Below are 12710 nucleotides of genomic sequence, written 5' to 3'. Positions count from 1 at the left end.
AAATTTCTGTGTCTTAGCCTCTTGCTTGTGGGTGTCAATGATGGCCTTCTGGACAGCAGTCAGGTCGGCAGTCTTGCCCATGATTGCGGTTTTGAGTAATGCAACAGGCTGGGAGTTTTTAAAAGCCTCAGGAATCTTCGCAGGGGTTTTAAGTTAATTCGTTGATTCAGATGATTAGGTTAGTAGCTTCTTTAGAGTACCTTTTCATGATATGCTCATTTTTTGAGAAGGACCAGTAGAGCATTCAAAACTACAGTGGTACCTCTACGTACGAAGTCAATTCGTTCCAGGACCTTGTTTGTAAGTCGAAATGGTATATGTCAAGCGGGATTTTCTCATAAGAATACATTATAATTCCATGACTCAGACTCAGGTGCTAAAATATGCGATAGGGACATCCCTAAATGAGATTATAGTTAATCAGCATTGTGTACCTTAGTGAAAAAAGAAACTAAAAATTCAGAGCGAAATGTTTTTATTTTCTCGCCAATCCCAGTGACAACACAGACAGACGCTGATGACATTATCAGCGAGCAATAAGGAACAACTTATCGCTTTTTGTACTTACACAGAATTATGAACCGTTACGAATTTTCGTTTCGCCTACGGTGACGTCAAAGTGTCCCCGCGTGGCGTAAAAGGCACCCCGACCACCGAAAAACAATTTTTTAACGAATTTAGCGCACTCATCTGAATGACTTTAATAAAACATTCAGAGTGCTGGGCCTTAGAGTAGTGTTTTCTTCATTTTTAGTGTTACCGATCTCGAGTGCACCTGATTGTCGCTTCACTTGCGAGCCGACAAATGAAAATAGTAATAATAATTCTAAATTGCCGACTTGCTGATTGTTAGTGTTTTGGGCTAAAATCTAAACGTGACCTAACATTGCATTCTTACAACGGCGTATCAAGGCCACACAAAGAAAGAAAGATAAAAAAACTGGTTGCGGCGAAAACAGTCATAATGTTACGATATTAAAGTCGTAATATTCGTCATACTCCAAAGGACTATTAAGACCGCACAAACAATGAAAAAAAACAAGGCCTATGAGAATAACGTCATTATATTACAAGATTTAAGTCGCAATATTATTAAATCTCGTTATCATAATTACGATTGTATTCTCGTAAGAATTAAATCTCATATCACAACATATGACTCAAATTTTGTAATATTAATCTTAACCTCATTAGCCTATTTTTTCTTTCTTACGTTGTGTGGCACTAATCCTCCATCGTACATTCCAGCCAGGAGGAAGAAACAAAAGAATAGTTGGACACGGCGCTGCCCCCTGCTGTGTGGGAGGTAAACCACAACGTACCAGTTAGTCGTGCTAAACGGGAAGCTCATAATTCTACAAATAAACGTGTTCTGCACTACACGCCGAAGCCACGCTTGTTTTTGTTTGGTATTAAATCACGAGGGAGAAGAAAGCACCGTTTAAAAAGTTGTCACAAATCATTGTTTTCGTTTTTGTACAAAATATGATCTAAAAAGTTCATTAAAAAAAAAAAAAAAGTATGTTTGTCCATCAAGCAGCCACAACATGACAACCAGTGTGTGTGTGTTTGTGTTGGTGTGTGTAAATGTGCTCCTATTGTTGACAGTGCTAGGGGGAAAAAAAAAGTCACTCATGATGAACTCATTTTGCCATTGACAGCGATGGACGTCCAATCCATTTTGACTGGGAGGGGCAAATGAACGACTTCCCAGTCAAAATGGATTGGACGCCCATCGCCGCAATGGCAGCCAATGAGTTAAAGCATCATATCATAAACATAACCATCAAATCAAATCATACTCCCGCATGAAAAAGCAAGAAAATCTACTCCAGTGTTTACCTTTGACTTCATGTTTTGCTCGTTTTCCTGCCGACGTGCGTCCCTCAGTAGTCAAAAGTCCAGTCAGGAATGTTTCTCCCGTCCCCTCTTAAAATCCAAACCGGGTTTGAATAATAACAATAATAAAAGTTCCAGGTTAGGCAGGTTACAGTAAGTGTTCTTTTCCGTTAACAGTAAGACTCGCGCTTGAGTCACTCGCTCGCACACTCGGTCCAAATTATTGCTTTGTAACAAGGGAAGAACCAACTCGCACTCGCACCCACGCAGCCACAGTAGAAAAGCCCAAAGTGTGTCCGAGTAGTCCTCATCTCATGCGGTTGTGCCTCATGAGGGGCACGATGCAGGACGGTGGTCCGGCCTTGCTCAGGAAGCTGTGCTTCAGCAGCTCCCCGGCCGAGGCGCGCTGGGACGGCTCGCGCACCAACATGCGGTCCAGGAAGCCCTTCAACACCGGAGACACCTGCAAAGAAATAATGTCAAAAAATGGCCATCAGATAGAAATGATTATATTTGAAAAAAGGATTCTATAATATATATTTTTTTATGAATTAAAAATATTTACATCCATTTTTCACAACAAAACTATATGCAGTGAGGAGCAGAAGTATTTGCACCCCTTGTGATTTTGCAAGTTCACCCACGTAGAAAATAGGTCGTGGTCTGAAATTTCAATCATAGATGCATTTCCACTCTTATAGACACACCGGTAATCTAAAAAAAAATCCGGAAATCACATTGTATGATTTTTCAATAATTTATTTGTAATTTACTGGGGTTCATGAGTATGTGTACCCCTGAGAAAATCAGTGCTAATATTTAGTGCAGAAGACTTTGTTTGCAATTACAGAAGTCAGACGCTTGCTGTAGTTCTTCACCAGGTTTTCACATATGGAAACAGGGATTTTGGTCAATTCCCCCACACAAATCTTCTACAAAGTTTCAGTTCCATCTGAAGATTTTCTATTGGATTTAGGTCTCGAGAGCTCTGGCGGCTTGAACCACAGAACATCAAGTTCCTCATCCAATCAGTGTATAACGTTCTCCCAAGCCCAACTAACTTAAAGCGCTGGGACTTAGCAAACACTGCAGAATACCAGCTGTGCCAGAAGAGAGCCACCGTAGAGCACATCCTCAGCTGCTGCCCAAAGGCTTTGGGGGAAGGGCAGTACCGCCGGCGTCACGACCAGGTGCACAGGGCCCTGGCAGATACACTCAGCACAGCTATTATCAACTGCAGGTACCGGCACACTCCCAAGCAGTCCATCACCTTTATTAGAGCTGGGGAAAAGGCGCAACATCAGTCAAGTATCGTTGGGGGGGGCTTCTAACCCCCGCACAGGAATGGACACTCAAAGTCGCCCAGAGAGATTGAGCCATTTCGCGCCACCCAGACATGGTGTTAACATCAGAGTCGACAAAGCAAGTGGTCCTGGTTGAGCTTAAAGTCCCCTGGGAAGACAGACTGGAGGAGGCCAACGTGCATAAGAGGGCCAAATATGCAGAGTTGGTGACCGAGTGCCGGAGCAATGGCTGGAAAGCCCGCTGCGAACCAGTTGAGGTGGGGTGTCGAGGTTTTGCTGGCCAGTCACTGTCTCGACCGCTTAAACTCCTGGGAGTAAAAGGGCAGCTGTGCCGAAGAGCCATCAAATCAATATCTGAGGCTGAGGAAAAAGCCTCAAGATGGCTATGGATCGATCCTTGGAGTAGCAGGCCGCTTGGACACAAGTCAGGGGCTGATCACCATCGGCAGGGTCGCTGGAGTGAGGGTGTATGATGATCAAACACCCTATGACCTCCGGTTCATTACTGATGATGTGTCCTAGAGGTGTACAGTATTTAAGAACAGAGACTGGCGAGGCCACTCTCGAACCTTTTACGCAGCCACTCCTTGGTCAGCTTGGCTGTGTGACTCGGATCATTGTCATGTTGGAAGATCCAGCCACGACTCATCTTCAAGTCTCTGACTGAGAGAAGGAGGTTGTGGCACAAAATCTGACAATACATTTCACCATTCATCCTCTGCTTTATACAATACAGTCGTCCTGTCCTCTATGCTGACAAGCAGCCCCAAAGCATGAGGTTTCCACCCCTATACTTCACAGTAGGGATGGTGTTCTTGGGATTGTAGTGATCCTTCTTTTTCCTCCACACACAACGAGTAAAGTTTGCACCAAAAAGTTCTACTTTGGTCTCATCTGACCACATGACTTTCTCCCATGAACCCTCTACATCATTCTGATGGCCCCTGGCAAACTTCACACGGGCCTTCACTTGTACTGGCTTCAAAAGGGGAACCTTCTGAGCAACGCATGATTTTAAACCATTGCACAGTAGCCTTTGAAAGTGTGGATACAGCTCTCTTCAGAACTCAAAAAGTTGAAAAAGTGTCTCCCATGACCCCTGTACAACATTCAAATGGTCCCTGGCAAACTTCAGGTGGGCTTTCACCTGCACTTGCTTCAACAGGGCGTAGTGTTCTACTGACAGTAGCCTTTGAAACTGTCCAACCAGCTCTCTTCGGGTCATTGACCAGTTCCTCCCGGGTAGTTCTAGGCTGAGCCCTCACTTTTCTCATCATGAGTGATGCCCCACGAGAAGAGATTTTACATGGAGCCCCAGTCCGAGGTAGATTATCAGTCATGGTTAGCCTTTTCTAAAAATTGCTAAAAATGTTGATTTATTCTCACCGAGCTGCTTCCCAATTGTCACGTATCCTTTTACAGCTTTGTGGGAGCGCAACAATTTTTTTCTGGTGTCTTTCCCTGGTCTTGCCCATGGTAGCAGTTGGATTATGACTGACTGTGGGGTTCACAGGTAAAAATAATGAGCTCAAACGGGTGGTGGGTGGGTGGTTACTCACGGGGTAAAAGTGGACTTTTTAAGGTAGACTGACAACTCTTTGAGTGTCATAATTATTGCTGGTTCTCAGTGGTACAAATACTTATGAACCCCAGTAAATTACAAATATATTAAGTATATATTTTTTTTTAATCATTAGGGCTGTCAAAATTATCGCGTTAACGGGCGGTAATTAATTTTTTTAAATGAATCACGTTAAAATATTTGACGCAATTAACGCACAAATGCCCCGCTCAAACAGATTAAAATGACAGCATAGTGTTGTTGTGTTTTTCGGAGTTTTGGCGTTCTCTGGCGGCGCTTGGGTGCGACTGATTTTATAGGCTTCAGCACCCATGAGCATTGTGTAAGTAATTACTGACATCAACTACTACTAGTTTATTTTTTGATTGAAAAGTTTACAAATTTTATTAAAACGAAAACATGAAGAGCGGTTTTAGTATAAAATTTGTATAACTTGTACTAACATTTATCTTTTAACAACTACAAGTCCTTCTATTCTTGGATTGCTTTAACAGAATGTTAATAATGGTAATGCCATCTTGTTGATTTATTGTTAAAATAAAGAAATACAGTACCTATGTACCGTATGTTGAATGTATAAATCCATCTTGTGTCTTATCTTTCCATTCCAACAATAATTTACAGAAAAATATGGCATATTTTACAGATGGTTTGAATTGCGATTAATTGCGATTAATCATGATTAATTAATTTTAAAGCTGTAATTAACTCGATTAAAAATTTTAATCATTTGACACCCCTAAAAATCATACAATGTGATTTCTGGCTTTTTTAAGATATGTCTCTGAGCGGAAATGGATCTATGATTGAAATTTCAGACCTCTAACCTATTTTCTAAGTGGGTGAACTTGCAAAATCATAATGGCTCTGACTTCTGCTCCTAACTGTATGTATTTTTTGTTATGAAAAATGCATGTATTTTTTTTCTAATTTGTAAAAAATATATATTATAGATATATTTTTTCCCTTCGCATTATGTTCTATTATCTACTTCATTAGGGTGTTAATGGTTAGGTTAGGTATTTGGAATTCTTCAAATGTGTTTGGCTGTTGTTTTACTCCCGTTTTATCCCAATTATAAAATTTCATGTGGAGTTTCAGTAGTGCTTGGAACAGAATAGAGTATTTATATGGAAAACGCGCGTCTACTTATTGAATTTTAAGGTTACGAGACTACTTCCAGAACCAATTATTCAAAAGCAGAGGTACCACTGTAATTTTCAGTCTCCACTATCAACATACCAAGTCGAATAAAACAGTTCACTGTACCTTGTGCAGGTTCTTGAGTTTAGGTGGCAGGTTATCTCGGATCATTTTCATGGCCTTGAGTGGCGGCTCGTTGAAGTACGGCGGCTCCCCGTCCACCATCTCGATCACCATGATGCCTAACGACCAGATGTCCACCTGCACAGGGAACGACCAGATACCACAAGTAGGACTCGGGAATTCTCGGTGGGTAGAGAAAAGGAAGCGCAAACAGTACCTCGGGTCCATAAGGAAGACGCGAAATGAGCTCAGGCGCCATCCAGTACGGCGTACCCACCAAAGACTTCCTACGCTGCACTTCCTTTGACACTTGAGCACAGAAACCGAAGTCAGACAGCTTCACCTGGACACACGAAGTAATTATCAGTCAAACTGAGTTGTCCGGTAAGGACTTTTTAACCAATATCCTGATATTGTCCGAATTTCAAAATCTGATACCGATATATGCGGTCATGCACTTAATGTGTGATTGCTAATATTATTGTGATGCCCCACTGGAAGCTTTAAAAAAAGATAAATATAACAACTTCAAGGTTTTTCAATTAAAATGAACAGAATATGAAAAATAAGAGAACAACTTCTACTGAGGTTATGGAAAATAAATGTCCCATATAAATAATATAAATGAGCCAAAAGGTCCATAATTAAAGGAATGAATGAATTTATTGTCATTGTCATCATCATCATAATCATTGACAGTTTCAGAATGTGGAATTTGCCCGAGAAAGACGATGACAGACAAAGGAAAGACTGGAAAAAGCAAATGCTTATCGATACCCGTCCCCCAACAGCCCGGGACGCACAGTCAAAATTTAGTTTTAGTGTTTGATATTCTTTCGCCTTGCAATGTTAAATAAAAAGCTTTCAAATAAAATACGTTACAATTACATTCTACTTCATCATAGAAGTGTTCAACTTTAACATACACTAACGCTCAATAAAACTACTTATCTATTTTTACAAGACACTACATTGTACATTCCATAAAACACATCATATCAATCTATCACGTTACTTCAGTAGTGCATCTCCAGTGATAGGTATAATTCATTGTGTGGTAAATGATAGCTGTCTCAAGCACTGGCGTCGACAAATAAACTACAAACAAGATTGGCAGAATATAACAAATGAAAAAACAAAAACAAAGATATAAAGAGCTGTTTTCTTTTGCAAGCGTTGATAAGCGTCTTGGTCATCCAAGGTTTGTTTTGCATTCTTTGTCTTGTGGGAGTCAACTTAATCAGGCAGTGCTTATCGTGCTGAAGTGTATTCATAAGCACCCATAAGCTGCATTCACATTGTTTGCATTGTAAACATCATTCCAGTCTTGAGTTTAGAGATCTTTTTTCATGTTTTCAATATTTTGATCAGTTCTGATTCTTTTGTACAATGTCTTTGTCGGATTTACGCAGTGGTTGCGTGGAGTGTAGTTTGTGAAGATAGGCAGATGGTCGGTGATATCATAGCAATGTCGTATCCGTGCAAATTAAAGTCAGTTTCTTTGTTTTCCTTAAGCCAGGTTTCTGAGACGGCAATAACATCAAACTTGTTATTGAAGCTCTGTGTAGTTCCACTGTGTAGTACTTACAGTTGTTCGACATGTTATTGCAAAAGTTGAGGTCAGGATCAAGATTATCAGTTGGGTCATCATTAGAGCTGGGAATCTTTGGGCACCTAACGATTCAATTATGATTACGATTCAGAGGCTCCGATTCGATTAGAAAACGATTATTGATGCACCCCCCTCCTTTTTTTCCCTTTTTTTAAAAAAAAAATGTTTTGTACATGAGTTCCAGAACTGTTCAAAAATACTCTCAGGCTAAACCACACTACTATTTCAGTATCAAGTTAACATATAGCAGTAAACAAATATACAAAAATAACATTAAATAAAAAACTCCAGTCCCCATTCTGTATCAGCAGCTTTAAACTACATTCAATTAATTTAATGTTGTGAATCAACCGTTAAATTTGTTAAAATTGCTCCCGTCATTCCATAATTTCCCTTTTGTCTACTTTCGACATGTGAAAGTTTTAAAACTATTTTAAAGATAGATTCAAGTCAATATTTTACCGATTTAGGAGTATTTTAGATCAAAAGTTAATTAGGTTTGCTTGGAAGGTTTGCTACAACAGCCTTGCAGGGAAGTGTACTGCTTTAAGATGGCGGCCGTTTATAACGCTCGCATCTAGCTTTTTGTAGATGTGCTGCTAACACTACCGAATCTATATTGCATCTAGTCCTATATAAATGATATCCACTGTAACGTTGTAATGGATGTACTTTGTACAGCTTTTCGGCAGCAGTCAGGTATGTTGTTGTGTTTTTTTGTCTCGTTGCATGAGTTGAGCTAGAGCCGTGAGTTCAGCATTGGCATTACCCGAGGGGCCGGGTAATGGGAAGCATGTTGTTTAGCTACTCTCGCTCCGTTCCGTCCCGAAGACAGCGCGGCGCGCTGAGTGTTGTGTACTTCCGCTTTACTTCGCATATTTCAGTAATCGGAATTTGGATGTTTGTGAATCGTTCTTGAATCTTGCACGGCCGAATCGCGAATAATCTAAGAATCGGAAATTTTGCACACCTCTAGTCATCATGGTACTCATCAATCTGGTCATCCAGGAAGGTGGTAACAGGAGTCATCATTAATTTTCGAATGAGGTCAGCTCTTCCAGGCTTCTCACGGCTCTTATCTTCATGTCTTGCGACTTGACAAGGATTTTGCAATCAGAGACCCAGGTGCTGGCAATTTTCCCCTTTTTTGAGCTGACGTGCTTTTCTCGCTATTTGGGCATTTCGGCGAGTCAAGTTGTCATTCAGAAAAATCTTCGTTCCTTTCAGGCGGTGGCGCTGGTCAAGCAAGGCAACCTTGCTCTTGTGGTCTGCAAACTTCACGACCACCGTCGCCGGTCCTCTCCCACCTGTTGGGAGCAGCAGTGGCGGATGTCCTGCGGGTCCACCTTTATTCCAAATTCTTGCAGCTTGGCAATTGCCTGTTGAGCCACAGGTGGGCTAGCGGCCTCGGCATATGATCTGGGCGTCAGTTGTAATCCAGAGATGATGAGATCATTTGCGCGTCTTCCTTGGTCGAGATCGTCAGCCTCCAGGTTCGTCAGAGGGGCCAGAGAGGCCACTTTTCTGGATGGAGGCTTTAACTTCATCCAGATCCTCAGGTTTCAGAGTTTTCCGAGCCATACTGGAGTCGTATTTTTCAGGCCCTGAGCGCTAATCAGTTGAGATAGGAGCGTGCTTTCAGGAGCTCAAATGTGCGTACACTTCGAGCGGTTAGACAGAATCATTCACAATTAAATCACGTTTATAGTAGTTACACCAAAGAGCCACTAGAGGGTGACCAAAGCAATACAAATACAGGCAGGCAATAATAGGTCCTTCCCCCCCGCCCCAAATCATAGGACATGCTAATGCAATGACAATTCCCAGGATTTGCTGGATTTTTGTGTTTTATTACTTTTCTTAGTGACTATTTATTTCTGGTAACGCAGTAGTTATACGAAATGATTTTAACATTCCTTATTTTTCAATGATTTATTGTTCCATGTCCCAAGAGTTAGCTTGCGTAGCTGGGGGTCGGACCGCCAAGCAGTGTTTGGCTGCCGCCAAACTCCCTACGCCTGGGGTGTCCAAACATTTTGCAAAGGGAGCCAGATTTGGTGTGGTAAAAATGTGGGGGGCCGACCTTGGTTGACATCCTTTACGTAGAACGATATATTTAAGCAAATTTTAGCCATTCTGTGTGTCACATTTGGTTTATTATAATTTTTTTTTTTTTAATAATATCAACAATCTCGCAACTAGCCTTTGTGGTGTTCTCTTTCGATTCTCGGGTTCTTGCGAAGTACTGCTGCTGTTAAATTAAACTAGCTTCAAGTTGCTTTAATTTCTCGCTACGTATCTTCCCTGTAATCTTGTCGTACATGTCAGCGTCTCGTTTGGTCATATCGCCTCACATTGAACTCTATAAAAAACAGCGACTGTCTCTTTGCAAATGAGGCAGACACAGTTGTTGCGTATTTTAGTGAAGAAATAGTCCAACTTCCACCTATCCCTGAAGCGTCGGCTGTCGCATTCAACTTTCTTTTTTGTGTTGTCACCATTTTAGAAAATTGGGAATTAAGGGTCACATGGGGTAATGTCTTAAGAGTGCTGCTGCCTTTTAATGGGTAAATGAGGAGCAGCATTTAGTGTGTAAGCTACTTCATATGATAGTAGCAGTACTGCTGACCAATTTATTAAGTCTGTGTGCGGGCCAGACGTTATTGATTTTATGACAGAGGCTGGGGGCCGGATGAAATTTGACCAGGGGCCGCATTTGGCCCCCGGGCCGGACTTTGGACATCTCTGCCCTACGCACTCCACCCTTTGGCCCCTCCCACAGGTGGTGAGCTCATGGGAAGAGGGACCCATGTTGCCTTTGCGGGCTGTGTTCAGCCGGGCCCCAAGGGTACAGGCCTGGCCACCAGACGCTTGCCTTCCAGCCCCAACTCCAGAGGGGGGCCACGGTAACCCGCGTCCATTCATTTTTTTCATCACGCTGGAGAGACTGCCTCTCTAGCCTGGGAACGCCTTGGGATCCTGCCAGAGGAGCTGGTTGAAGTGGCTGGGGAGAGGGAAGTCTGGGCTTCCCTGCCAAAGCTGCTGCTCCCATGACCCGACCGCAGACTAAAAGATGGATGGATGGACGGACGGACGGCATTTATTCATCATTTAATTTTCTCACAAAACAAATCCCAAGAATCTTAGTTTGGTGGCGTCTAACAGTCAATAAACATAACTGCCATACGAAGGAGGGATCTACCCTTGTGCAAAGGCAGAACGCTTCAACAAAAACTTTGACGATGACTATTGGCCCAAAACCAATCATTAAAATCTGATACCATTATTATCCGATATAATTGTATACCGTTTTTATTAGCCAATATATTTGGCTACCTAATGAATTCGGATAGTCATCAAATTAATTCAGAATGGGAGAATTGGGAGCCAATGATCGCCAAAGGAAGATTGTGCCGAGAGACATCTTACCCGGCCGTCATGCGTGAGCAAGATGGAGTCGCTTTTGATGTCGCGGTGGATGACGCCCTGCGTGTGCAGCACTGACAAGGCCTTTAGGACGGAGAGACACACTGTGGCGATCTGTTCCTCATTCATCCTGGCGTGAATGCGAAAAACAATTTTTAACCAATAATCAAGGAAAGATTTGAGTTCAGAGTTTAGAGGCGAGGGCTCAGCTCTCACCTAGTATGCGTCACAATGTCGGTAAGTGCGCCCCCCTCCAGGAACTCCATGACTACCCAGAGCTCATCACCCACCAGGTAGCTGTTGTACATTTCCACAACGTTCTCGTGGTGGTAGTCGCGCATGATCACAACCTGGAGTTGACAGAGTGACGAGATGAATTACACAGGGTTTGTTTTGTTGTTCTAGGTCTTGTTTTTAACTAACTTGTGGGTGCAGGATTCAAAACTGACAAGTAAATGTGTAAAGTAGTTAGGGATGGGAATTGATAGGATTTTTACGATTCCGATTCCATTATCGATATTGCTTAACGATTCGATTCTTTATCGATTCTCTTATCGATTCTAATTTGGGGGAAAAGAACAAACGTTTTGATTGGCATCGAGTTTGTTTAATCAGAAGTCACAACCTTACAAACTCACGAGATCAAAAGAGGCCCAAAGCCTCAATGTTAACTGTGGCAATAAGTGGCAAATACACAAGAATGTGTAACATTTTACTGAAACATTTATCTAATAGAAATAAAAAATATTGGTATATATTGGCAGATAGGTTTTTGTTCTGCCTTTGGCAATATGTGTTAAAGCAGGGGTCCCCAAACTTTTTCCTGTGAGGGCCACATAACTTTTCCCTTCTCTGATGAGGGACCGGGGTCAGTTTGTTACAGAAAAAGTGTGACAATTGCAGAAGTGCATAAATGTAAAAAATTATTGTTTTTCAGAAAGCCACAATCAGATAACCCTTTCTGGATTCTTTATAATAATAATAATAAATAATAATAAAAACACTATTAATTAAATAGATAATAACCCTCTCTGAATTCCTCAAGGAAAAGGCCAGAAAATAAATAACACGATTGAGAAAAAAAAAAAAAAAAAATTCAAAATGGCCGGACCAAATGTGGAGGCGGGCCGTATTTGGGCCGCAGGCCGCAGTTTGAGGACTCCTGGAGCGCGCATACACCCAAAGAAGAAATGCCGCATCCAAGTGAGTAAAGAGGGAAACACTTCTACGAGCCTACGTTCTTTCTTAATGTTAATATCTACAGAGGCAACGCCTGTATGTATCATCTTTTGTGTTGTTGTTGTTGTGTTTCCACTCGCGATCGGACACTTAAATCCAGTTGTGTAGTGGTTTGAACGATGTGCTAATGCTAGCGAACGAATGCTAACCATACTGGTATTCGCAGCTAATCATCGCTGATTTACGTTGATGCAAACCTGTTTGTTATTGGGGACGAAATTGATTTGTTTCATTTCTATTCTTAGTTTCACTCTTCAGGTGATGGTTGAATTAAGTCAGCAAATTATACCAACGTCTTCTGCATCGTCATTTGGGAGTTTAGCTAGCTGTATAGCCGGGACTTTTTTTTTTTTTTATACCCAGGACTGAGCGTTAGCCTCTCTGTGAGGACAGCGCAATCGTATTCCCTCCCGATGCAGTTATCTCCACCTTGCAATGACTG

At 41.8% G+C, this 12710-nt stretch overlaps 1 protein-coding gene across 1 annotated transcript in view; it reads right to left on the bottom strand.

Moving 5' to 3' along the window:
* Positions 1-465: 465 nt before the first annotated feature.
* The window catches only part of LOC130917635 (serine/threonine-protein kinase PAK 4-like), a 56965-nt gene continuing 44720 nt past the window's right edge, over positions 466-12710 (bottom strand). The window contains exons 7-11 of the mRNA XM_057839234.1: positions 11246-11379; positions 11033-11159; positions 6209-6334; positions 5995-6129; positions 466-2302 (exon numbers count right to left, since the gene is read on the bottom strand). Coding sequence (XP_057695217.1) covers positions 2147-2302; positions 5995-6129; positions 6209-6334; positions 11033-11159; positions 11246-11379 — 678 coding nt within the window. The 3' untranslated portion in view covers positions 466-2146. The remainder of the gene's footprint in view (positions 2303-5994; positions 6130-6208; positions 6335-11032; positions 11160-11245; positions 11380-12710) is intronic.

The sequence above is a fragment of the Corythoichthys intestinalis genome, chromosome 6 (genome assembly GCF_030265065.1).
Source record: "Corythoichthys intestinalis isolate RoL2023-P3 chromosome 6, ASM3026506v1, whole genome shotgun sequence".
Classification (NCBI taxonomy): Eukaryota; Metazoa; Chordata; class Actinopteri; order Syngnathiformes; family Syngnathidae; genus Corythoichthys; species Corythoichthys intestinalis.
This window is presented reverse-complemented; position numbering and strand designations above follow the sequence as displayed.